The sequence below is a fragment of the Myxocyprinus asiaticus genome, chromosome 23, assembly GCF_019703515.2.
Source record: "Myxocyprinus asiaticus isolate MX2 ecotype Aquarium Trade chromosome 23, UBuf_Myxa_2, whole genome shotgun sequence".
Taxonomy (NCBI): Eukaryota; Metazoa; Chordata; class Actinopteri; order Cypriniformes; family Catostomidae; genus Myxocyprinus; species Myxocyprinus asiaticus.
The window spans coordinates 46,527,501-46,553,406 of NC_059366.1; the positions used below are offsets into that span (position 1 = coordinate 46,527,501).

The 25,906-nt window shown below is 39.9% G+C and overlaps 1 protein-coding gene across 1 annotated transcript in view; it reads right to left on the reverse strand.

The window, feature by feature from the left end:
* LOC127414381 (inositol polyphosphate-5-phosphatase A-like) overlaps positions 1-25,906 on the reverse strand; it is a 254,380-nt gene that overhangs the window by 91,461 nt on the left and 137,013 nt on the right. The window contains exons 7-8 of the mRNA XM_051652380.1: positions 14,761-14,813; positions 10,351-10,470 (exon numbers count right to left, since the gene is read on the reverse strand). Of these exons, the coding sequence (XP_051508340.1) occupies positions 10,351-10,470; positions 14,761-14,813 (173 nt within the window). The remainder of the gene's footprint in view (positions 1-10,350; positions 10,471-14,760; positions 14,814-25,906) is intronic.

A 25,906-nucleotide genomic window follows, 5' to 3' on the forward strand; every position in this document is an offset into this window, starting at 1 on the left:
TTGGCACTTTCTTGGTGTATAAATCTGCACATAAAGCACACTGACTGCAGCTCTGTGTGGAGACACCAGTCACTTTCACAATGCGCCGGACAGCACTAATGCAGCTATTGTCCCGGACCGCAGCAGAATCCAGGGGGAATGTTGGTATTCTGGGGAATGTGCCCACTGACGGACATTCAATGGACCACCGGAGGCCTCTCCAATGACCTTTCACCTTCAGAGGTGACTACTGCGAGTTCACAACATTCCCTGAGCTGTCAGGTGCTCTGTGCGAGTGTGTGTGTGGTCACAGAGAGGTTATGGGATGTGCAAAAAATTATGCCACAAATATTGTAAAATTTTCCAAATGTTGTCCATGTTGCCATTTGCTTTAATGTGACCTCAGGATAAGACAAGATACATCAGTGTTTCTTAAACACTTATTCTTAATAAGCCAACAACATGGGGGCCTGTGTAGCTCAGCGAGTAAAGACACTGACTACCACACCTGGAGTTCAAATCCAGGGCATGCGGAGTGACTCCAGCCAGGTCTCCTAAGCAACCAAATTGGCCCGGTTGCTAGGGAGGGTAGAGTCACATGGGGTAACCTCCTCGTGGTCGCTATAATGAGGTCCTCGCTTTCGGTGGGGCGCGTGGCGAGTTGTGCGTGGATGCCGTGGAGAACAGCGTGAAGCCTCCACACACGCTACATCTCCGCTGTAACATGCTCAACTAGTCACGTGATAAGATGCGTGGATTGACGGTCTCAGACACTGAGGCAACTGAGATTCGTCCTCCGCCACCCGGAGTCACTATGCCCCCAAATTGGGGAGAAAAGGGGAGAAAAAAATTCTAAAATAAGCCAACAACATGTGTGGTCATGCAAATGCAATGAACGCTGTTCCTTTCTCGGTGTAAGGTCATAAACAGCGTAAGAATAGACAGATTTTTGCCCAGAATGCAGATTTTGCGTGGCATGTAAACACTGTAACCGGTGTTCTTACGGGCTCATCCAAGTGTAGCGTGCATGCCTCTTTACATTTTAACATCAAAAGTAGAGAATAATGCGATTCTTTCAAATTTCATGTAAACAGATTACTTGCTTTGACTGATTTTTTTTAATGAGATGATTTTTGGGAGTAATCAGCGTATTAGTGTGCATAATAATAATAAGTCCTTACATTTATATAGCGCTTTATATAGTATAGGGGGACTCTTGTCAACCATCACCAGTGTGCAGCATCCACCTGGATGATGTGACGGCAGCCGTAGTGCGCCAGTATGCTCACCACACACCAGCTATTGGTGGAGAGGAGAGAGTAGAGTGATGTAGCCAATTCAGGGATGAAGATTATTAGGAGGCCATGACAGATAAGGGCTAATGGGGGGAATTTAAATCAGGACACCGGGGTTACACCCCTACTCTTTACAAGAAGTGCCCTGGGATGACCACAGAGAGTCAAAACCTCAGTTTAACGTCTCATCCGAAGGGCAGTGCTTTTTTACAGTACAGTGTCCCCCTCACTATTCTGGGGCATTAACACCCACACAGACTGCAGGGTGAGGACCCCCTACTGGCCTCCCTAATACCACTCCCAGCAGCAACCTTAGTTTTCCCCAGGAGGTCTCCCATCCAGGTACTGACCAGGCTCAACCCTGCTTAGCTTTAGTGGGCAACCAGGTGAGAGCTGTAGGGTGATATGGCTGCAGACATGTAAATGTGCTCACTGGTACCTTTTTTGTGCACTGCATTCTGATTAGTGAGTGAGTGTGCAAAATGTGCACCGATCAGAACACCGAAATAAGCATCACAGAATTCCAAGTGGAACACTTTTTTTATTGCATTTATTTTTTTTATTGCAGCTTGATGTAGTGATGAAATTGCACATGCTCATATCAAAATGTTATTGTGGCTGCTATAAAATTGCACTTTCAGCATTATTTTTTTTTATGAGGACAAAAGACGTTTTTCCATTTTCTGGTACTTGCCCATGAAAACTCACCACCACAGTTCTAGAGCGTTGACAGTTATTTTACTAGATCTGACTGGAGTTCCTCCTTCAGTCTGACTGGAGTCTATGGGATTTTTTCAAAGTGTGATCTGTTAGTAAAGTAACAGCACACCTCTCCTCAAGTACAGGTATCATTCATGTTTGGAGCACAAATGCTGCAGGACCTAAAAAATGAGCAGTCACCGCTCACATAGATTTTCTATAGTATTTTAGAGTGGCGACTAAGTGCTACGTGTAACAGAAAAGTTTAAGAAGAACTGATGTTGATAGTTTAGCTGATGCATGTTTGAGAATGCTGTGAACTTTAATGCTCAGTAGGGGATTTCAGGAAGCACTGCAGCAGTATGAGGAAATGAATCTAACTACAAATGCACCGTATGAATGAATGCGTTTCTGCCTTTTGATAGCGTGTAACTGTGAGACTGAGAAATAATACTCAGTGTGAATAAGTTTCAGTGTGTGTGTGTGTGTGTGTGTGTGTGTGAGAGTGTTGGGTGTGAGGGGGCCTGGCTGACTGATTAACCTTTGACCTCTGGGCCTCCCAGGGTGAGAAGGCAGCTAACAAAGTCAATGCTGATCGACACTAATACCTCCATTCACAAAGAGCAGTGCAGAGACAGACACGCCACTCCCTCACCGCAAAAACACCACAAATCACTCCCACACACACAGAACCCAGCGTCTACAACTTTAGGATATTTCTAAAGAGGTCACTGAAATCTTCAGCATCATGGTTAACCTTAAGGATCGCTCCTTGAGAGTGCTGAATCAATGCACGATATTTCTGACAATAGCAGCTAATAACAATCTCATTATGCAGCGTTGTCGTCGACATAGGACACCTATAGACGTCTCGGGTGATCCGATCATATGTGGTCAGGCGAGACACATCGCTGTTTACACCTGGTCGCTTAAATGCGTCACCTGTGAACACTTGTGTTCGGATTTAAAGGGGAGGGTCTCTGATTTCATGATGGCATACAGCAATGGTGTATGTCAGAGTGCAACTGCATGATAATAAACCGTGAATAAGTCATAAAAGTCAGAGCGCGAAAAAGTGGCACACTGTTTCTCCCAGATGCACCTGAAATTCAATCGAAGCTCAAATGCAACATTTCAAGCAGAATTCTCGGTTATTTTAGTGCAGTACCTGTATTACCGATCAGATAAATATTTCCTTTTAAATCTGCTCATAACCGGAAAAGTTTAAAACTCTTGTCTTAGCGCTGCGGTAGATTGACAGGTGAGTGGGGTGACAGGGGGTGGCGCTTCGCTGCTGTCCGGGACACATCGGGACATTTAAGCATTTACACCTTAAATGCAATGAGGTCACATGGTTTTGACTACCTTCGTATGTGGCTTTCATGTCCTGATCACAAAACGTTTTAGGGTGCTTTTACACTTGGTTTGATTGCTTGCACCCCACCCCCCCAACTCGAAAAGATGTCAACTTCACTTATTATTAAAATATTCCTGTCTTTGGATTTACCACCATGCAAAGAAGTCACTTCGTGTTCATCTGCCACTAGTGATAAATGTTGTCGTTTGTATGCAGTGAGCCCGCGGATGTGTTCCAAGAGATGTGAAGTATGTGAGCTGCTCTCCAAAGGCGATTGCAGACAAGCAGGTATGAGGAATGCATTATACGATAATAATTGTGATCAGGAGCCTGTGAAGACCCAAATGATTCGTCATCACTAGCAGTTCACTTCCGATTTTGTACTATTGCGTTAATATGAGCAGCGAACCTTACTGAAGTCTACATGAACCGTACCACAGACCACTTTTTCCAATCGGACTTGGGTGCAGTTCGAGGGTGCACATGCAAGTTCGGAAACAGCGCTCACGTCATCCAAACAAAACAAACTTTGATGGCATTCAAACCCGGGTGCACACCGAGAGTGCTAGTGTGAAAGCACCCTTAGACCCTCTTTACACCTGTGTTTAACGCTGACCACTTGTGATCGGATCACCCGAAACGAATCTTAATACCAGGGGTAAACAGGGTCATATAGCGCAACAGACGTCTTGGTTCCGGAAGTATTTTCCCATTCATTTCTTCCATATGGATTTCATCAAATGCTTCATAAAAGAGTTGTGCACCATGAACAAAAGCAACCAGCTGTGAGATGAATCACAACATTACAATCTTTGATTTGAGGCAAAAAAAAAAAAGTGTTTGAAAATCAGACAAAAAGACAAAGATACAAGACTGTAGTGAGGGAATGCACTACATTCCCATGATGCATTGTTGATTTTAAGTATACACATGATATATTTTAAGGTTATTGCAAAAAATTCAGATATATACAAATATTATGCTATCAAACCGGACTTTTAAAATTGAAGTCGAACAAACTTTGTCTGTTTTGTTTCACAAATGTGATGAATAGTGATACATTAGGCCAAGGGTCTGTATTTGACCGGACCGCACTTGAAGTGCGAGACTGCTTTGGTGGCTTTTCATGCCTGTTATACTGACTATAGCGTGAGCCAATAGCATTCGAGCGCAGGCTGTTAAAGAGTATTTCATTAGTTTCACCCGCTGAACAAATACGCCCCTTTACTGAAGTTCGAGTCGGTCATTTGAGTCTGAACGAGATAAGACGTCTCATTCATGAATGATCTGAATGTACTGTACACTTGTTCATGGATGAAATGCATGAATCAGTCATCGTTAATGAGGCAATCTCGTTCAACAAGGGGCCGGATGAATTATGAATAACATGGAGTGATAAACAACTTATTACAATGGCAGACGGACTTTATTTGAACTCAGAATTATTTTCTAGGCTAGTATTGCTTGATAGAAGTCATGCTCAGCAGTTCACAGTTTGCTAGATATGCTTTGTTGTCATTTGTGGGGAAATGCATATGATGCTTCAACACCCTGTAGTGCTGAAGTCTCTTAGTAGAACTGTTGAGACGCAAATTTTAATAAATGATAATTAGACTTGTTCTGATCGTGAATGACTCTGCTTTTTCCGTGTTCAAAGACGGTCATTTGGCGCCATCTACTGGCACAAAAGTGTCATTTGCAGAAATGGTCAATGAACAAATCTTTTTGGTGAACAGATTAAAAAGACTCGAGTCACTGAGATGAATCAAAATCATCACCAGTACTGGATAGATGACCTATTACAAATTCTTTGAGGTCCACTGATGGAAGATGAAGAAGGCTAAAATGTAACATTTCACACCGATTTTAATTTGCCATTTTTTTCCTTGTTAGTCTACAATAGAAAAACAAATGAAAGTTCTGCTAAAATGACTGGACCTTCCCTCCCTCTTCATGTCTTGACATGCACACGTCAGTGAACAGAGATAACATGTATACAATGACAAATTAAACAATTGCTTTAAATCTTAAAGCAAGTTGCTACATACAATAAAGTTACCAATATTAAAGTCATGTTATGTGAATGGATTTTAATTGTAAAATTAATCCATGCAATAAAAGCAGAAGAATAATCTCTGTGACAAAAATACCGGCCCCCCTTGAGTGACCTGGCCCTGGCAGCAAAAAGTTTGGGGACCCCTGCATTAGGCCATTTTGAGAATATCAGCACTGGCCAATAACCGTGTCTGCTTTGCCAATTAACGGAAGTGTCAGGTGCCACTTATGTCGATTCCAATTTCTTCACCCTGTATAAAAAAAATTCCAATGCTTTCCACATGATGCACTCGTACACAGACAACTCAGCGATGCCCATGTGCTCAATGGGACACTGTATAAATGAAAGCATCTCTCTGGTGAAAGCTGAGGTGTCTTGATCTGTATTTTTCTGTTAGAAGAAAACATCCACTTATTGACACATTTTGTTCTCTCTCTCTCTCTCTGTGTCTCTCTCTCTCTCTCTCTCTCTCTCTCTCTCTCTGTCTCTCTTTCAGTGTGTTGTTCTGGGAAAGCCAAAAGGGAAACATTTAGCTTGGAGAGCTCTTTGAGTCGGCCTGACAGCTGACGGATGACCGTCCATAAAGTGACAAAGAATAGTTGTGTGGCGGCCAGAGCGGCCCGGTGCTTCCCCCTGGGAAACTAATTGCCCTGAATTGTTAACGGCAACATTATTTTTCTGCCAATCATGCCGTTTCAATGGGCCAAAAATGAGCATGAAACAAGCCTTTTGACTGGACAGAAAAGTTAAATGTCTCCAATGTTGATCAAATTAACTTCAGCGGCCTGACAATGGACTATATATGTGTGAAAATAAAAGGTGGGGACAAAGGCGCTCTTTTAGCCCAGATTTCACAGTTGTGATGTAAAACAGCGGTGCCCTGAACCCGAGAAGTCTTTCTGAAAGGAAGAGCAAATGGGAACATATCTACACACACAAAAGACACAACTATGGCTCAGGAACTGATTTGTGCGGACATTGTGTCATGCTCGGATATGTTTAAACAAGGCAAATTGACTTTACATACTGCAATAGACATTATGTGTATGCATACACAAAAATGACATCTAAATAAAAAATATTTCACACTATTATTTAGTAAAAGATTGAAATGGGGATCTGTTTGAGGTTTGCAAATAGGACAGTTTACTATGTACACACGCACAGTGCTGCATAATAAACACAAGTGACCACACAGCGTGAATAGAGAGTAAAGCAGCTAAACGAAGCGGCCCTTCACTATTGTTCCCATGAGGCCCTCAAGCACTCTGGAGATAAACAGCGTTTAGCAGTTAATAGGAACAGAGATACTCAGCTAATCTGATTGGTTTAGTAGTGAGTGAAGATAAGAACTAAGACGGTGTTGGTTAAGATAAACTGTAGCTATCAAAGCTACAAACTACTCAACATTTAAAGTCATTCAACAACAATCAAGCAACTCTTTTGAACAAGTACACTCGTCGTAGAACACTACAAGCTACTATACAAAAGTAGATAACTCCACTGAAGCTACTTAAGGGGGCAATATGGTTTAAAATATATAGGCATCCATGATTTCATTTATCAGTCACATGTTTTTGAATGGATGAAACTTGATTAGAGTGACAGCATTAAAATTAAACAAATTTACACTAAATAATTTAACCGAGTCTAAAACGTAGTAATAAATATTAGCATAAACCAACTAAATATTCCACTATAAAAAAGACCTGAAATGTATCTCTTCATGAATCATCCAAGCGAACTGATTCACTAGAATGGATCAGTTTTCTAACGATGAATATGAGAGATAGGACATTTTAGGAGAATTGGTTCTAGAAGTAAAAATCACATTCATTTTCTTAATAGGGGACTTTATTTTTAACGATAATTTATAAACCTTTAAAGACAGGCCTACTGTGAGCTCTGAGGTTGTTAATCGATTGTATATGATTCTGTTGAAGCCTTCAGTCTGCATTATTTTAACTTAATTTAAAAAATAATCATGTTTAATAGTAGAATTCCTAGAACTACACTACCCATAATCCTAAAGAGAGATCCACCAGGGGCCTGGGTAGCTCAGCGAGTATTGACGTTGACTATCACACCTGGAGTCGCGAGTTTGAATCCAGGGCGTGCTGAGTGGCTCCAGCCAGGTCTCCTAAGCAACCAAATTGGCCCGGTTGCTAGGGAGGGTAGAGTCACATGGGGTAACCTCCTCGTGGTCACTATAATGTGGTTCTCGCTTTCGGTGGGGCATGCGGTAAGTTGTGCATGTATGCCACGGAGAATAGCATGAAGCCTCCACACGCACTATGTCTCCGTGGTAACGCGCTCAACAAGCCACATGATAAGATGCACGGATTGACGGTCTCAGACGCGGAGGCAACTGAGATTCGTCCTCCGCCACCCGGATTGAGGCGAGTCACTATGCCACCACGAGGACTTAGAGCGCATTGGGATTGGGCGTTCCAAATTGGGGAGAAAAAAAAAAGACAGAGAGAGAGAGATCCACCAATCAGAGAATCATGTCAAAAGAGATCTGCAGCTCCGCCCACTTCCATGATGCACTGCGAGTTGCTCTCTCTACACTCTCAAACTAGAGTTTATCGGCCAGTTACGGACCAAAATAAAACCATCGGCATGCCGGTAATAAGCATGAAAACACCAATATGAAAAACGATGGATTATTTAGAATTAATTAGTAACACACTTTGTAAAAACTCAATTCAAACCAAAATCCAGAACTAATAACAGATAATGGTAATAATAATAATAGAAGGGTTGGCACTCCAAAGAACATGTCTTTTTTTTTATTTTTATTTATATTCTTTCTCATTCTCACTTTAATGCGGAAAAAAACGGCATAAACGGACATGATGACGGAAACCACCCAAAACGCTTTGAAACCAGCAGACTTTGACTTCTGAGATACACGTAGAAAAGTAGCCTAATGGAAATTATGTATTGTTGGAACAGTAAAAAAGCTTTTATACCTCTTTATAATTTTTTTAAGCATTCTTAACAATTGTGTGTCAATAAAACAAAAGTTACTCAGAGGACCTTCAAGGACAAACAAGTCCAAGACAAAATACTGCCATAAAAATATTATATATTAATATTATTTTCCACTTTCACTGACTTAGATTTTTTAACCAACATCAGTCCTGATCATAACTACCAAATATTCATTCATTTTCAGGATTTTAACCCTTTAAATGCCAGTTTGTTTATATAATGCCACTGTTGTTTTTTACACACACACACACAAATTTCTCAATACACACATTCAAAACACTCTGACATCCATACCAACACACACACACACACACACAATTTTATCTGCATTATTTATTCAGTTGTCCTGCAGTGCTCTATAATACAGCAAACAGAGAATAGGGGAAAAGCATGTATTTGCTCCATAGGCTAAACATGAGAAAAATGGCGCCATCTGGTGGAAAATATTAAAAATGTAAATTTTGAAGCCAGTGCTCCGGAATGAAAGTATAATATCACAGAATTCATGATTTTATGCTTTAATGGCACTGAGATCAAATATTGCAGTTTTAATGGGTTTCAATGGGGACATTTTTGTCCTGAAGGTCCTGAGTGTAAAAAAAAAAAATAATTAAAAAGACACAAATGTCCCGAAGGTCACACAAGGGTTCTGATCTGATGAAAAAATAAGGTAAGTGGCAAAATATCGATATCAGTCTATAGTTTTTTTGTTAAAATTGGTCTCGGCCAAAAATGTTCAAATCAGTGCATTGCTACTTTTAGTTAGTTACTCCCCAACACTGCCCACAACAGAGCCTTGAGACTCAAAAGCACAAGTAAAATCAAGTGAATGAAAGACAAACTGAAATTTAAAGAAAACAAGAGATTGGAGAAAGTCAGAGTTGGTTTGAGTGTAGAGGGGGAGGTTTGACTTTCTTCCACTAGCTCTCTCTGGAGTAAAAGTTAGAGAGGGAGGGACAATGGCACTGAATGTCGGTTCCCAACCAGCCGCTGAATGGCCACACTGTTGGAGGTAGCGGCTCAACTCAAAAGGCCGTTCAAGCACATTGTCCTCCCCAATCACAGCAGGAGAATAGACTTTACTGGTGGCTGCCAAAAGGTTAGTATCGCTGCTGAAAAGAGCCCAACATTATTCACTCGCTGGAACAGAGCGCTGGGGGAAGGTGCTGTGCATGTTCTTTCCCACTCGAGGGGACGGCTGTCACGTTGGCGGTCCGGATCTGTAGCCCAGTGCGGGCGATTTCACCCCGCCCCTCCCTGATAACAGCCCCGTCCCACATGGAATACCAGCCGTGCCGAAACACACTTCCACCTAAACGTTTACTACACACCCACAAACCTTTCAGTGAAACAGAGGGGGGAGGAAGATTCTTGCCTTTATAACGTCCTGAACACCATTGGGAAACCTGTCCCGCTATAATTAAATGTCCCGCCCTTAAACGACCCATGATCCTGTGAGGACAAGAGGATTTAGGACGGCAGTCTGGGAAAAAGTGACTATGAGAACAACACCACGATTTTATCAGCAGGAAAACAAGAGCTTTATGAGATAAATATAAATCAAGGTGACAAGACAGCTGAAAATACAGTTTAAATCCTCAGTGTAAGCAACAGGAAAGGCCCTTTTGAAACTTCATTAAGGCCGTCAATCAAGGTACATTATGGGTAAATAAAAATTTCAAAAGGTGCCATGTTCCAAAAGCACATCGACTTGACTGTCCATTAAAGCCGGTCTTTATTCTCATTGGACGAGAGTGAGTGGAAAAATATGATCTTTGAGATTTAAAAGCAGCATATAATTCATGAGATGTCACACAGCTTGATAATCTATGCCGAGTGTATGCATACATTTATTCAAAGTGCATGTGTTGTTTGGCCACGCCATGCTTGATTCCATATAGGAGATTGTCATATAAGGGTAGAGACCACACACACACACACACACACACACACACAGACACACACACCTGTCCAGTATGTAGCCGAGTGCTTTCTGTCGCGTGCCTGAATAGACAGAGGGACTTTTTTCCCACGCCACCAAATTAGATGCATCATGAAACAGGTGGATGTTGACCAGGTCGAAGGCACTGAGAGAGAGAGAGAGAGAGAGAGAGAGAGAGAGAGAGAGAGAGAGAGAGATATCAACTGTTAAATTCACACTTAATAATAATAAATGATAAAAATATTCAAATTAATAATTATATATACAGTGGTGTGAAAAAGTGTTTGCCCCCTTCCCGATTTCTTATTTTTTTGCATGTTTGTCACACTTAAATGTTTCAGATCATCAAACAAGTTTAAATATTAGTCAAAGATAACACAAGTAAACACAAAATGCAGTTTTTAAATGAAGGTTGTTATTATTAAGGGAAAACAAAATCCAAACCTACATGGCCCTGTGTGAAAAAGTGATTGCCCCCTAAACCTAATAACTGGTTGGGCCACCTTTGGAGGCAACAACTGCAATCAAGCGTTTGCGATAACTTGCAATGAGTCATTTACAGCGCTGTGGAGGAATTTTGGCCCACTCATCTTTGCAGAATTGTTGTAATTCAGCCACATTGGAGGGTTTTCGAGCATGAACTGCCTTTTTAAGGTCATGCCACAGCATCTCAATAGGATTCAGGTCAGGACTTTGACTAGGCCACTCCAAAGTCTTCATCTTGTTTTTCTTCAGCCATTCAGAGGTGGACTTGCTGGTGTGTTTTGGATCATTGTCCTGCTGCAGAACCCAAGTTCGCTTCAGCTTGAGGTCACAAACAGATGGCCGGACATTCTCCTTCAGGATTTTTTGGTAGACAGCAGAATTCATGGTTCCATTTATCACAGCAAGTCTTCCAGGTCCTAAAGCAGCAAAACAGCCCCAGACCATCACACTACCACCACCATTTTTTACTGTTGGTATGATGTTCTTTTTCTGAAATGCGGTGTTACTTTTACGCCAGATGTAATGGGACACACACCTTCCAAAAAGTTCAACTTTTGTCTCGTCAGTCCACAGAGTATTTTCCCAAAAGTCTTGGGGATCATCAAGATGTTTCTGGCAAAAATAAGACGAGCCTTAATGTTCTTTTTGCTCAGCAGTGGTTTTTGTCTTGGAACTCTGCCATGCAGGCCATTTTTGCCAGTCTCTTTCTTATGGTGGAGTCATGAACACTGACCTTAACTGAGGCAAGTGAGGCCTGCAGTTCTTTGGATGTATGTAATGTGGGGTCTTATGTGACCTCTATAGATGAGTCGTCGCTGCGCTCTATGGGGTAATTGTATGGTCGGCCGGCCACTCCTGGGATAGGTATCACCACTGTATCCATGTATTTCGCCATTTGTGGATATATGGCTCTCACTGTAAATGTTCTCTGGAGTCCCAAAGCATTATAGATATATGGCTATATATATACCTATATATCCAGACAGATAGTATCTCAATTATATATATCTATATCTCATATAAATGTATCCTAGAATATATCTTATGGATCTCGGCATGATGTCTAGCTATATATGTATAGATCTATTTGGTCTACTTCACTGTATGTCAGGCATGGTCCTATATATATAGTGATATATCTATGATATGAGATACAGGTGTATGCATGTAATCAGGCCTGGGTGTGGCTAGAGATAATATGATACATACAGGTGTGATATATACATATATGTATATAGTATATGTATATATAACAGGTGGGGCAAACACATATATATATCACACAGGGCCATGTAGGTTTGGATTTTGTTTTCCCTTAATAATAACAACCTTCATTTAAAAACTGCATTTTGTGTTTACTTGTGTTATCTTTGACTAATATTTAAACTTGTTTGATGATCTGAAACATTTAAGTGTGACAAACATGCAAAAAAATAAGAAATCAGGAAGGGGGCAAACACTTTTTCACACCACTGTATATAATAATTATAATATAAATTATATATATATAATACTATGTTTTATATACATTTATATTATATATATATATATATATATATAATACTATGTTTTATATACATTTATGTTATATATATATATATATATATATAACATAAATGTATATAAAACGTATATATATATATATATATATAATATAAATGTATATAAAACATAGTAATATATATATATATATATATATATATATATAATATAAATGTATATAAAACATTTATATATATATATATATAATATAAATGTATATAAAACATAGTATTATATATATATATATATATATATATATATATATAATATAAATGTATATAAAACATAGTATTATATATATATATTTTATATACATTTATATTATATATATATATATATATATATATATATATATATATATATACATATATATATGTATATATATAAAACAGTAAATGTATATAAAATATAATATCATATGTATATAGTATATATATATATATATATATATATATATATATATATATATAAAATATGTTGTATATACATTTAAATGTAATAATGTTTTGTTAAATTTGCTGATTGTTTTCTCATTTTATTCTGCACCATTGTTTAATTTTTGTATGTTAATATTTCTTTACTCCATTTGCAATACTGCATTTTACTTTCATTTGACATATTTTCATTTTACACCATAAAGCACACAAAATTTAAGTGAATATAGGCCGGGGCTACTTGTTACACTTTTTACTTCAATGTACATGTCTCAGAGTAGGTTTATTTGTGAAAGTAAATTCCTACATTTAATATTACTAATAATAAATAAATACATAAATAAACTACTGACCGTTTTCATCATTCTTGCCCGAAAAAAAAAAAAAGAAAAAAAAAAAGAAAAAAAGATACAGTTCATTGAACAAACTCACACAACCTTCTGATATTGGGGCATGTTGTCACACTGTATGGGGCAAGTTGTCACAGTGGAGCTTGCCACTGAAGCAGTGGTGTAGGTTTCATGTGAACATTGTAGGGTGACAGAGTAACGTGTCCCCACCATCACAACCACCAAAACTAAATCTACACCTGCATTAAACAGCCTATTAAAGGCTCTGAGGCACAAAACTATTCATGAAACAACAAACAAAAGGGTATCATACAAAAACATAAAAACATTTTATCTATAACAAATATTGAAATATTTATGACATTTAAGAAAAGCACCTTTGCCTTTCTGGTAAAAATCTGCATTCATAGTAAAGTTGACTCTTGCCAATATGTATGCCAGTGTGGTTTGATTAGGTTCACATGTTTACCCAAGAGCTATCACAAAAATATAGATAGAATAGGACAGAATTCACACAAAAAAATACTCTAGTTTAAGAGGGTTTTGAACAATATCTTTGAAACCAACCCATAAAACCTCTGCTAGAGAAAACACACATTTGTGCAATTGGACTTTTGACTCCAAATCTTATCGTTACCAAGATGAAGCCTTTGTGACGACTTGCCCCAGTCTCCCCAATAACAAGTTCATTTAAGGCCGTTTCTTTGTTCTATTTATTAATACGTGCTGAAGCCTTTTAAATGAATTAAATCAAGTATATAATGCAGTCTGACCTCTGACATCTTACATGACTTGCACAACTAGAGTATTTTTTGTTAGTAGCTGTTATAGTGAGCAGTATCTGGTTAACGGTGACACAATCAGAAAGACAGCATGACTAAACCTGTTACACCTCCGTCACCTCTCTCTCATGTCATCCCTCCATCAGGCCAGCGTTTAGAGCGTGCTTGTTCTCATGTCATCTGTTATTAGATTACGCCCCCTCTCTCCGTCCGTTTCCCAGCGACGGGAATCTTTGATTCATTCCGCACAGGTTCAATTGTATGTAATGTTTTGTGTCATCTGTCCTATGGAACTGCACGGCTAATGCGATTAGCTCTAATCTAATCTTGGTGTGATACAAACGCAACAAACTCTCGGTGGGCTGCTATAGGACTCACTGAGGAGACGTTGAGCAGAATGCACAAGCAGCTCTTTTCCATACAGTGTAAGCGGTGGTGATTTTTACCTTCAAGCTCTAAAAATGTCAGAAAATAGCATAAATGCGATAAATGTCGGATATATATTCCTATATCTTGCACATGATAATTGGTCACAGTAAGTTATCGTATTTCTTCAGAACACTTGGAATATATCACTCGACTCAGACTACTTGTATTATATTTTTATGGTTGTTTTTTCGACAGTTTCTGGCCTCTGTATGTTTTCATCTCCTTTCGTGAAAATGAAAGTGATATGCCATTGGAATGATATGAGGGTGAGTAAATGATGACATGATTTTTGGGTCCAGTGCATGGAAACATTGTTTGAAAGAAAGTTGTTTGTAAATATCATAGACTGTATTTTTTCTTTAAAGCAAATGCTATCTGTGGTCAAGAGCTTGTGAAGGCCATAAAAACTCACCAGTCAGCCAAAGTCCATCGAGTTCTGATAAAGCCTTTCCTGGACCACTTACACTGCAGAAAGACAAAAACATTCATATGAACAATGAGCACTGGACACATTAACGAAAACACAAATCAATTCTCCAATTTAGAATCTGCAATTATGCAATAAAAATTTTCGCCAGCCACCAAAAGCAAATTTTATGACGTTCATCTCACATTTGCCAATTTAATTTAATTTTCATTCATTTCTGTGGCAGTTGTAGTCAAAGTTTCTAAATGTGTGTACACTAATATTTTGCTATTAGAAAGACTATATTGACTATATATATATACACATGGTCTTAACTATGGTTATTGCATTACAAATGCAACTGTTCAACAATAGGACTATAGTCAACATAAGGGCAAGTTCAATGTACACTCTAGTTTTCTAGATATAATATATGTTCTGATAGATGTAATACATGTGCTGTTTGAATGATGTTTAATATTAGGAAATAAACTGGCCTTGCAGAATTCATTATGTTCCAGATGCTGAGACGATCACACATAACTTGTATATCCAATGCAAACATGAGATACAACTACATAATTACATTAAACGTTAATTAAATGCAATGATGTTATAAAGCAGTGTTTCTCAACTGGTGGGACGTGACCCAAAAGTGGGACGCAGGTCTATTGGGACTGGGTCGTTGATAGCAGGGAAAGAACAACGCCATGGTTCTCCCATTGAAACATTTTCGGTGGCAACCCAAGTTGTCTTTATATGCTTCTTATATGTCACAATATTTTCACGGTTAAAAGCTTGGTTTGAGTGTAACGGAACAATTCACACCAATGATCTGTTCTGCTCTTCTGTATATCTGACACAACCCATCTGAATTCTAGTGAGAATTTTTATTAGGTTTTTATTATTATTATTATTATTATTTAATAGTGGTAGTTATCGTTAAAGATTGTAAAATTGCATCTTTTGCATTGCATTTTTTTTTTTTTCACAAAAACTGTAATTGTTATAATTCTTATAATTACTATAAAGACTAGCTACACTAACCTTACCATAATGTGGAGCCATCCATGGTCTTACCTGTGCTTATAGATCATTGCACTGCAAATATAAGGGCAAGTTCATAAAGGTCTGGACCTCCAAGACTTGTGGACAAATTAAGGATAAAGTTTTCCAGGGGTGTGGGTAGCTCAGTGTGTATTGACGCTGACTATCACCCCTGGAGTAGCGAGTTCGAATCCAGGGCGTGCTGAGTGACTCCAGCCAGGTCTCCTAAGCAACCAAATTGGCCCGGTTGCTAGGGAGGGTAGAGTCACATGAGAGTAACCTCCTCGTGGTCGCGATTAGTGGTTCTCGCTCTCAATGGGGCGTGTGGTAAGTTGTGCGTGGATCGTGGAGAGTAGCATGAGCCTCCACATGCTGTGAGTCTCCGCGGTGTCATGCACAACGAGTCACGTGATAAGATGCACGGATTGACGGTCTCTGAAGCGGAGGCAACTGAGACTTGTCCTCCACCACCCGAATTGAGGCGAGTAACCGCGCCACCACGAGGACCTACTAAGTATAATATCTTTTGATGCAAAGACATTTAACAAAGGAAATTCATAAGGTTTAAAATGATAAACCAATAGATATAGTTATGGGACACTTGTCAAAAGTTAGTTAAATATGTTGCTGGTGAATGTGTTAAACTTCATGCATCCACTGAAATTCACCAAGACAGCCGATTCAAAGTCATTGAGCTAAAATGGCTCAGAAAAGTGAAAATAGTTCTGAGAAAAGCTCCAGCAGCATTTGACACACGCAGAGCACACTTGCTTTCATATTTTCTTATCTAATGCAATGACATTTTAAGCGTGACCAAATACTTTTAGGGCAACTGTACTTAAAGATGTCTTTTATTTAGACACAGTTATATCTCTGTTTATATTTCCTCCAGTAAATGATCCAATCAGAGGGCAGAACTCGCTCACTCAAGGCACATGACTCGCCACGCTGAACGTTATTAAATGAGAGACAAATTGATGCTGCAAGCGTCCTCATTACCAATGAAAAGAAAAATAAATAACCTCTCTGTCTCTCTCTCTCTCTCTCTCTCTCTCTCTCTATCTCTCTCTAATGGGGGGTTAACTGCAGCGATGAATAAACTAATTACCGGGTCACATAATTACAAATGGACTAATTTTATTTAGAAACTTTGAAGCAAATTATAAGCCAGAGAGCGATTTGATTGCGCCTCACATCTTTCAGTCGGCATTAGGACAAGATTAACTGTATCAAATTCAATTACATTTGCATACTTGAATTAATCCATAAGCCACGGCGAGGCCGAATGCACTTCATGATGTCAATAAGAGCGACCCACATCAGTACAGCCACAGAGAACACCGCTCAGACTTTACAATGAAAAAAATAATTTCCTTCTTTATTTTACAGCTGGTAAATTGCCAGTGATTTACTCTATGGCTACAGCAAGATAAATACACAGAATACACACACAGGTTTGAATACGTTGCTTTTCACATTATATCTATATCAATACAACATATGGTTTTACAGCTAAAGAAGACTTGAAATATAGTGCATGGGGTATATATTTTAAATTGCTGATGCCAGTACGTGTATATATATAGACAGCAGAGCGGCTGATGTCTGATATAATGCTGATATACTGTACAGTATTCAATACTCAAAATTCATTAAAAAAAACTCAAATAAGAAAACAGAAAATGTGCACCATTTATTGGGAACTGACACTAGGCTGAATAGAGCACAAAAGTGTCCGCCTACTTTTTCAACCTTCTTGGTTCCGAAAGTGTTTTTCCCATTCTTCAATAGGGATTTCACAAATCCTTCATAAAGTGTTGTGCACCATGAAACAATCCAACCAGCTCCGAGGTGAATCACAACATCACAAACTTTAATTTGAAGCTATAACGTATTTGAAAATCAGACAAAAAGACAAAGACACAAGACTGTGTGCTTCACAACTTTAATGACGGAATGAGCCACAATCCCATGAAGCATTGCCAATGATGCAATTGAATTAAAAATTATAAATATGAGATATGAGTGAGTAGTTTGAGAGTGTAGGGAGAGTGACTCGATTGCGTCATTCACAGTGCATCATGGGAGTGGGTGGTCGCTGCAGAGCTCTTTTGGCGCACTTTGTTGGCCGCGACTCTCTGATTGGTGGTTTGTTTCCCTTCAGGATCATGTGTAGCATAGTTCTTCACCAGGAATTCTGCTATTACGTTGAAACAACATAGACTGATTGGTTCAACAGAAGCATATACCATCAATGAACCACCTCTGAGCTCACGGTAGGCCTGTCTTTAAAGGTTCGTCCACAGTTTTCCTGAGCAACCACTGGGCGGCGCCATGATGATTCAAATGGCCTGTTTTGTATTTCTGGTCTCGAGATGTCAAGTAAAAACTGCCAAAACGAGTGATCCAGAGGAGAACAATAACCAGTGAAGTGTTACTTGGTGTAAAAATTAATTTCAGGCTCAACTTGTGCAGTTTTTGGCTAACAACTCTGAATAATTAATGATATCAACGTAACTCACCTTGGACCATCACTTCATGACATCTAAACACCCAGGTGAGGCACTGTCTATAAAAAACGGTTATCTCCACTCTGCGAAATATCGGCATGATTTGGGGGTTTTTTTGTACAATTTTTACCAATTTAATACCTTAAACATTACATTACCCGCTAAGAATATACGCCGATATGAGTGAAAACACTGGAGACTGGAAACTGAAAACAGTCGAATCGTGGAACACTTCCGAGTTCAGGAAATAGGTGGATAGGATATTGTTAAAAATCAATTCCTCTATGGAGTATATGAATGGGATGTTTACTTCCGGAAGCCAGACTGTTGCACTATATAGCCACTTTTGTTATTCAGCGAGTCGGTCACAATTACTCGCTGATGTCAATACAATAGCCAAATACTGGCTGATTAATCAGTATATCGGTCTATCACTAGTATGGACTACTTTAACAGTACCAAATGTTCTTGTACTATGGAAAAGAGCAGTGTGATGCTCCTGTTCTACCCGCTCCATACAGGACTCGAACCGGCATGGGAGGCACGGGAGGCAGGTGCGCTAACAAGGAGGCTAAAGGCTACAGCCTCAAACGTCAGTCGCTAGTGCACCTCTTGAAGTCAGGAGAGTGAGGTTTATACACATTGCACAGCTATCTATCAGCTGGCCACCGTTACACTCACCCCCCTAAACCTCACTCCCATCCGGGTCAAGGCACCATTGTGACGCTCCTGTTCTACCCGCTCCGTATGGGACTCGAACCGGCGTCTCTGGCATGGGAGGCGGATGCGCTAACAAGGAGGCTAAAGGCTACAGCCTCTAGACGTCAGTCACTAGTGCACCTCTTGAAGTCAGGAGAGTGAGGTTTATACACATTGCACAGCTATCTATCTATCAGCTGGCCACCGTTACACTCACCCCTCTAAACCTCACTCCCATCCGGGTCAAGGCACCATTGTGACGCTCCTGTTCTACCCGCTCCGTATGGGACTCGAACCGGCGTCTCTGGCATGGGAGGCGGATGCGCTAACAAGGAGGCTAAAGGCTACAGCCTCTAGCGTCAGTCACTAGTGCACCTCTTGAAGTCAGGAGAGTGAGGTTTATACACATTGCACAACTATCTATCAGCTGGCCACAGTTACACAGCATGTACATTCTTCAAAATCTCCTTTTGTGTTCCACAAAAGAAAGACATTGGTGAGAATCTTTTCTTCAAATATGGTCCAACTGACAGAAAACAAAATACCACAGCCCGTCTACTCTCAATGGGCAGTAGAGAGGTCACTGTAGTGGACAATAGAAAGATCACCTCGTGTGGGAGGTGACAGTGATGAACGAGGTCACTGTGACCAGCAGCACGGATGATTTCACCCTGAGCGAGAGAGAGGAAACCCCGATAATTCCACCTCTATCTGCAGAGATGTCACGGGCCGGTGCGGGCGCTTTGGGGTTCTTCTTCAGAAAGTTCTTATCTGCTGACCTTTCTGCCATCATGCTGGAGAGATCTGCAGCGAATCACATCAAAGTGCTGCAGCTGATCCACGGAGCACGCTCTGTGATTCAAACACCACCTGAGTAATAACTAATAAACACCAGCGGTGATTGATGAAGACCACCACAGACCCCCTCCATCAGTCTGTGTTCTATCATCCGGCTCAGATTAAACAAGACATCATCCCCTACAGCTGCTGGAGAGAGACCCGACCCCACGATTGGTGGGTGGGGTGAGGAACCTTCTACAGGAAGTCTACGGCAGCACGACAACAAGCTTCTAAACCCTGAACTGATTAACTGAATCAGGCATGCTCCAGTGTTTTCAGCATCGAGTCCTCTTTAAAAGAACTAAACTCAGACCCCCTTAAGTGGACCAACTAAATAAACCAAGTTAAAAAGGACCCGGTTGTCTTTGCACCCACATCATTACTGGCACTTATGCAAATCATGGAGAAGTCGCTTCAGGGCATCAATGCCGGCATCAAGTACAGTGTTGATCTCCACTTGAAAAGCACTGCAAATAGCGCCACGGAAGGGCGACTTAATAAGTTTGCCAGGTAAGAAAGAGGGAGGTGTGCTGAAAAGCGTAGTTTGAGTTTTTGTAAAATAAAATATATTTTTGAGTTGGATCCGTCGCCTCCCGCTTCCTCCTTACCCTCCACCACGAACAAACCTTATTACAACGTACTTACCATCATATTTGATTCTAAATTCCATGTATTTGATTCTATGTCCAAAGTGAGGAACAAATCGGGATTTATAAAGGCAGAAACTGACGTGAAAATGTTCTTATGGGTACGCTAACTGACATGCATGCGTAAAAAATTTGTTTATGCTTATGCGCTATTGTGCCAGTGCGTGCTGACTTGATTTTTATTGTATTTTTTGTGATGTAAATTGGAGTCAGTATTAATAAATGAGTGAGCACGTTTATGTGAACAAGAATATTCCGATATGAGTCAGAATGTGTCTTAATTACATTATGTATGCGTAATATAAATGTTTTATTTTGGATATCCACTGTAACAGAACATTTATTTAGCCCTATCTGCACGTTTCTGTAACTGTGGCATGTTACTGCAGCCTCAGCTTTTTGTTTTTGGCTGATAGAAGTGGAACCTGACTTGGTCTTCTACTGTTGTAGCCCAATTGCCTCGAGGTTCGACGTGTTGTGCATTCTGAGATTATATTCTGCTCACTGCAATTGTACAGAGTGGTTATCTGCATTACCGTAGACTTTGTCAGTTCAAACCAGTCTGGCCATTCTCCATTGACCTCTCTCATCAACAAGGTGTTTCCGTCCACAGAACTGCCGCTCACTGGATGTTTGTTGTTTTTGGCACCATTCTGAGTAAATTCTAGAGACTGTTGTGTGTGAAAATCCCAGAAATACTCAAACCAGCCCATCTGGCACCAACAATCATGCCACGGTCCAAATCACTGAGATCACATTTTTTCCCCATTCTGATGGTTGATGTGAACATTAACTGAAGCTCCTGACACGTATCTGCATGATTTTATACACTGCACTGCTGCCACACGATTGGCTAATTAGATAATCGCATGGACAAGTATGTATACAGGTCCGTACACACACACACACACACACACACACACACACACACACACGCACACAAAAATGCTCCTAAATGTATCCCACTTTATAAATCACAATTCATCTTAAAAACAGGCGCACATGAATTTTTGAAATTAGAGGTAGATTGATTTATCGGTTTTACCGATTAATCGGTGCCAATAGCTGATTTCTAGAACTATCGTTATCTGTAGAAATCAACACTGATGGTTGCCGGTGTGCCCTCCGTGTTCCTCCTCCGGAGGATTCTATAGTTAGAATGATTCGGTTCTATGGAATAACAGCGGCCTCTAGAGGTCAAATAAAAACAATCACTGACAGGAGATTTGCTGTCTACATCTTTTATTATTGACAAAATTTAGGGAGCCTGGGTAGCTCAGCGAGTACTGACGTTAACTACCACACCTTGAGATGCGAGTTTGAATCCAGGGTGTGCTGAGTGACTCCAGCCGAGTCTCCTAAGCGACCAAATTGGCCCAGTTGCTAGGGAAGGTAGAGTCACATGGGGTAACCTCCTCGTGGTCACTATAATGTGGTTCTCGCTCTCAGTGGGGCGTGTGGTGAGTTGTGTGTGGATGCCGTGGAGAATAGCGTGAAGGCTCCACATGTGCTATGTCTCCGCGGTAACGCGCTCAACAAGCCACGTGATAAGATGCGCGGATTGACGGTCTCAGACGCGGAGGCAACTGAGATTCATCCTCCGTCACCCGGATTGAGGTGAGTCACTACGCCACCACGAGGACTTAGAGCGCATTGGGAATTGGGCATTCCAAATTGGGAAGAAAAGGGGAGAAAATAAAAAAAAAGAAGAAATTATTTTTTATTATTGACAATATTTCTCCATATTTTTATCCTCACTCCAATGCATATTTTGTTATTTTGATTAGATAATCAAGTGTTTTGAATTGAAGCGAAGGCATGCAAAGAAAATCTTTTTTTTCTGGATAAGCTGTTCAGGTTGTAGTCCACAAACCCGGATGAGAATTCGCCATGGGTTCCCTCTGGATTTTCTTATTCCTGTCATACACAAATCAAATCAAACACACAGCTGAAAAACTGTCTCACTCTTGCAGTCAGAAAGCTTTTTTAAACCAGTAACCAGCCACAGATCCTTTATGACATGATGTTTCTACAAGCATCAAATACTCAGCATGAATAAATGAAACTACCTGAATAAACAACAGCAGGAATGATCGTCTGAGCGCAGCAGCATGACAGCTGAAGAATCCATCAGCTCGACCTTTCTCGAGCAGTGAGCAGATTGTTTTGTCTAGTTCTCTCTTATTCAGCTTTTCAATTAATATTGTCCCTCAGCTGCCCGGCACTTAAAGCCATAACTCAGCAGACCCTGATGTGGCATTCATACGGTGGGGGGATGCTCATTTATGACAGGCAGCTAAAGGGGAGATGGGGTCACAGCGCTCACGAGGGGTCTCCTTGTAAAATAACAGTCGAGAGAGGATGCCAAGTACATCCCAAATTAAACTATATTATATTAGATAGATACACACACACTCCAAACACTATATAACGCCACAAGAGTGTTTTATTTTGGATTGGCTGCTGGTAAAACTGCTGGGTTGTCAATCAAATGAGGAAATGAAGGTGATGTCATTGGGACGTTTGACAGCGTGACAGTTTATTGATGAGGCCGGTAAAGAGGCGAGCGGCTCAGGAAACAGACATCTAGCTCAGTGCATCCTGAAAGTCCCCATTTTATTTACTTGTTTACTCAAGCTCTCCTTTATAATGTATAAAATAGATACCGCTTCATTATACAGACAAACTATTATTAACCTTAGTAACCCATGTCAGGGACAATATCTTTTAAAATGACGAATCTTTTAGACAGACGAAAAAAACATTCGATTGTCAGAATGGATGTAGATTGAGTTAGATTGGATGCACAGCTTTGACAACAAAAGAAATGGGAAGTCTTTTCTCGTCCCCCTTTAAAGTTGATGAGTGAGTGATTAAATTCAAAGAAATAAGAACCGTCTAATAAAGACCTGTGCAGTTTGATGCTGATCCAGGATCTGAAATTAACTTCTTAATCTACCAGCCAGTCAGATTTCTTGTCTGCCATTTTTTTTTATTGCATTTTACAAGTGGATTTAATAGTTCACTGAGAGTTTTCACTAAAAAGAACAAGCTCAAAAGAGTCATTTGTTTCATGAATCAGACAGCACTGGTCACGATGTATCTGTTGATTCAATAAAAAGAACCAGCTCAAAAGAGTCATTTGTTTTGGGAATCAGAGAGCACTGGTCACAATGTAGTGGCTGATTCACTAAAGAGAACAGGATCAAAAGAGTCATTTATTCAGGAATCACACAGCACTGGTCGCAATGTTTTTGTTGAATCTCAAAAAAAAAAAAAAAAACGTCTGAAAGAGTCATTAGTTCTGGAATTGGACAACACTGGTTGCACTGTAGTTGTTGATTCACTAAAAAGAACCGGCTCAAAAGAGTCATTTGTTCAGGAATCATACAGCACTGGTTATGATGTAGTTGTTGATTCACTAAAAAGAACCGGCTCAAAAGAGTCATTTGTTCAGGAATCATACAGCACTGGTTATGATGTAGTTGTTGATTCACTAAAAAGAACCGGCTCAAAAGAGTCATTTGTTCAGGAATCATACAGCACTGGTTATGATGTAGTTGTTGATTCACTAAAAAGAACCGGCTCAAAAGAGTCATTTGTTCGGGAATCAGAGAGCACTGGTCACGATGTAGTGGTTGATTCACTAAAAAGAACAGGCTCAAAAGAGTCATTCGTTCGGGAATCAGACAGCACTGGTCACGATGTATTTTTTGATTCACTAAAAAGAACAGGCTCAAAAGAGTCACTCGTTTCGTGAATCAGACAGCACTGGTTATGACGTAGTGGTTGATTCACTAAAAAGAACAGGCTCAAAAGAGTCATATATTCAGGAATCACACAGCACTCGTCGCAATGTTTTTGTTGATTCTCAAAAAAAAAAAAAAAACGTCTGAAAGAGTCATTAGTTCTGGAATTGGACAACACTGGTTGCACTGTAATTGTTGATTCACTAAAAAGAACCGGCTCAAAAGAGTCATTTGTTCAGAAATCATACAGCACTGGTTATGATGTTGTTGTTGATTCACTAAAAGAACCGGCTCAAAAGAGTCATTCGTTCGGGAATCGTACAGCACTGGTTATAATGTAGTGGTTGATTCACTAAAAAGAACCAACTCAAAAGAGACATTCGTTCGGGAGTCATACAGCACTGGTCACGATGTATTTGTTGATTCACTATAAAGAACAGGCTCAAACGAGTCATTCGTCGGGAGTCATACAGCACTGGTTATGATGTAGTGGTTGATTCACTAAAAAGAACAGGCTTAAAAGAGTCATTCGTTCAGGAATCATACAGCACTGGTCACGATGTAGTGGTTGATTCACTAAAAAAAAAACGTCTGAAAAGAGTCATTAGTTCTGGAATTGGACAACACGGTTTGCACTGTAGTTGCTGATTCATTAAAAAGAACTGGTTCAAAAGAGTCATTCGTTCAGGAATCGTACAGCACTGGTTATAATGCAGTAGTTGATTCACTAAAAAGAACCAACTCAAAAGAGTCATTTGTTTGGGAATCAGACAGCACTGGTCACGATGTAGTTGTTGATTCACTAAAAAGAACAGGCTCAAAAGAGACATTCGTTCGGGAGTCATACATCACTGGTCACGAAGTAGTGGTTGATTCACTAAAAAGAACAGGCTCAAAAGAGTCATTCGTTCGGGAATCAGAGAGCACTGGTCACGATGTAGTGGTTGATTCACTAAAAAGAACAGACTCAAGAGTCATTCGTTTCGTGAATCAGACAGCACTGGTCACGATGTATTTGTTGATTCACTAAAAAGAACAGGCTCAAAAGAGTCATTTGTTCAGGAATCATAAAGCACTGGTTATGATGTAGTTGTTGATTCACTAAAAAAACAGGCTCAAAAGAGTCATTTGTTCAGGAATCATACAGCACTGGTTATGATGTAGTTGTTGATTCACTAAAAAGAACCGGCTCAAAAGAGTCATTTGTTCAGGAATCATACAGCACTGGTTATGATGTAGTTGTTGATTCACTAAAAAGAACCAGCTCAAAAGAGTCATTTGTTCAGGAATCATACAGCACTGGTTATGATGTAGTTGTTGATTCACTAAAAAGAAACGGCTCAAAAGAGTCATTTGTTCAGGAATCATACAACACTGGTCACAAAGTAGTGGTTGATTCACTAAAAAGAACAGGCTCAAAAGAGTCATTCGTTCGGGAATCAGACAGCACTGGTCACGATGTATTTTTTGATTCACTAAAAAGAACAGGCTTAAAAGAGTCACTCGTTTCGTGAATCAGACAGCACTGGTTATGATGTAGTTGTTGATTCACTAAAAAGAACAGGCTCAGAAGAGTCATTTATTCAGGAATCACACAGCACTGGTCACAATGTTTTTGTTGATTCTCAAAACAAACAAAAAAACGTCTGAAAGAGTCATT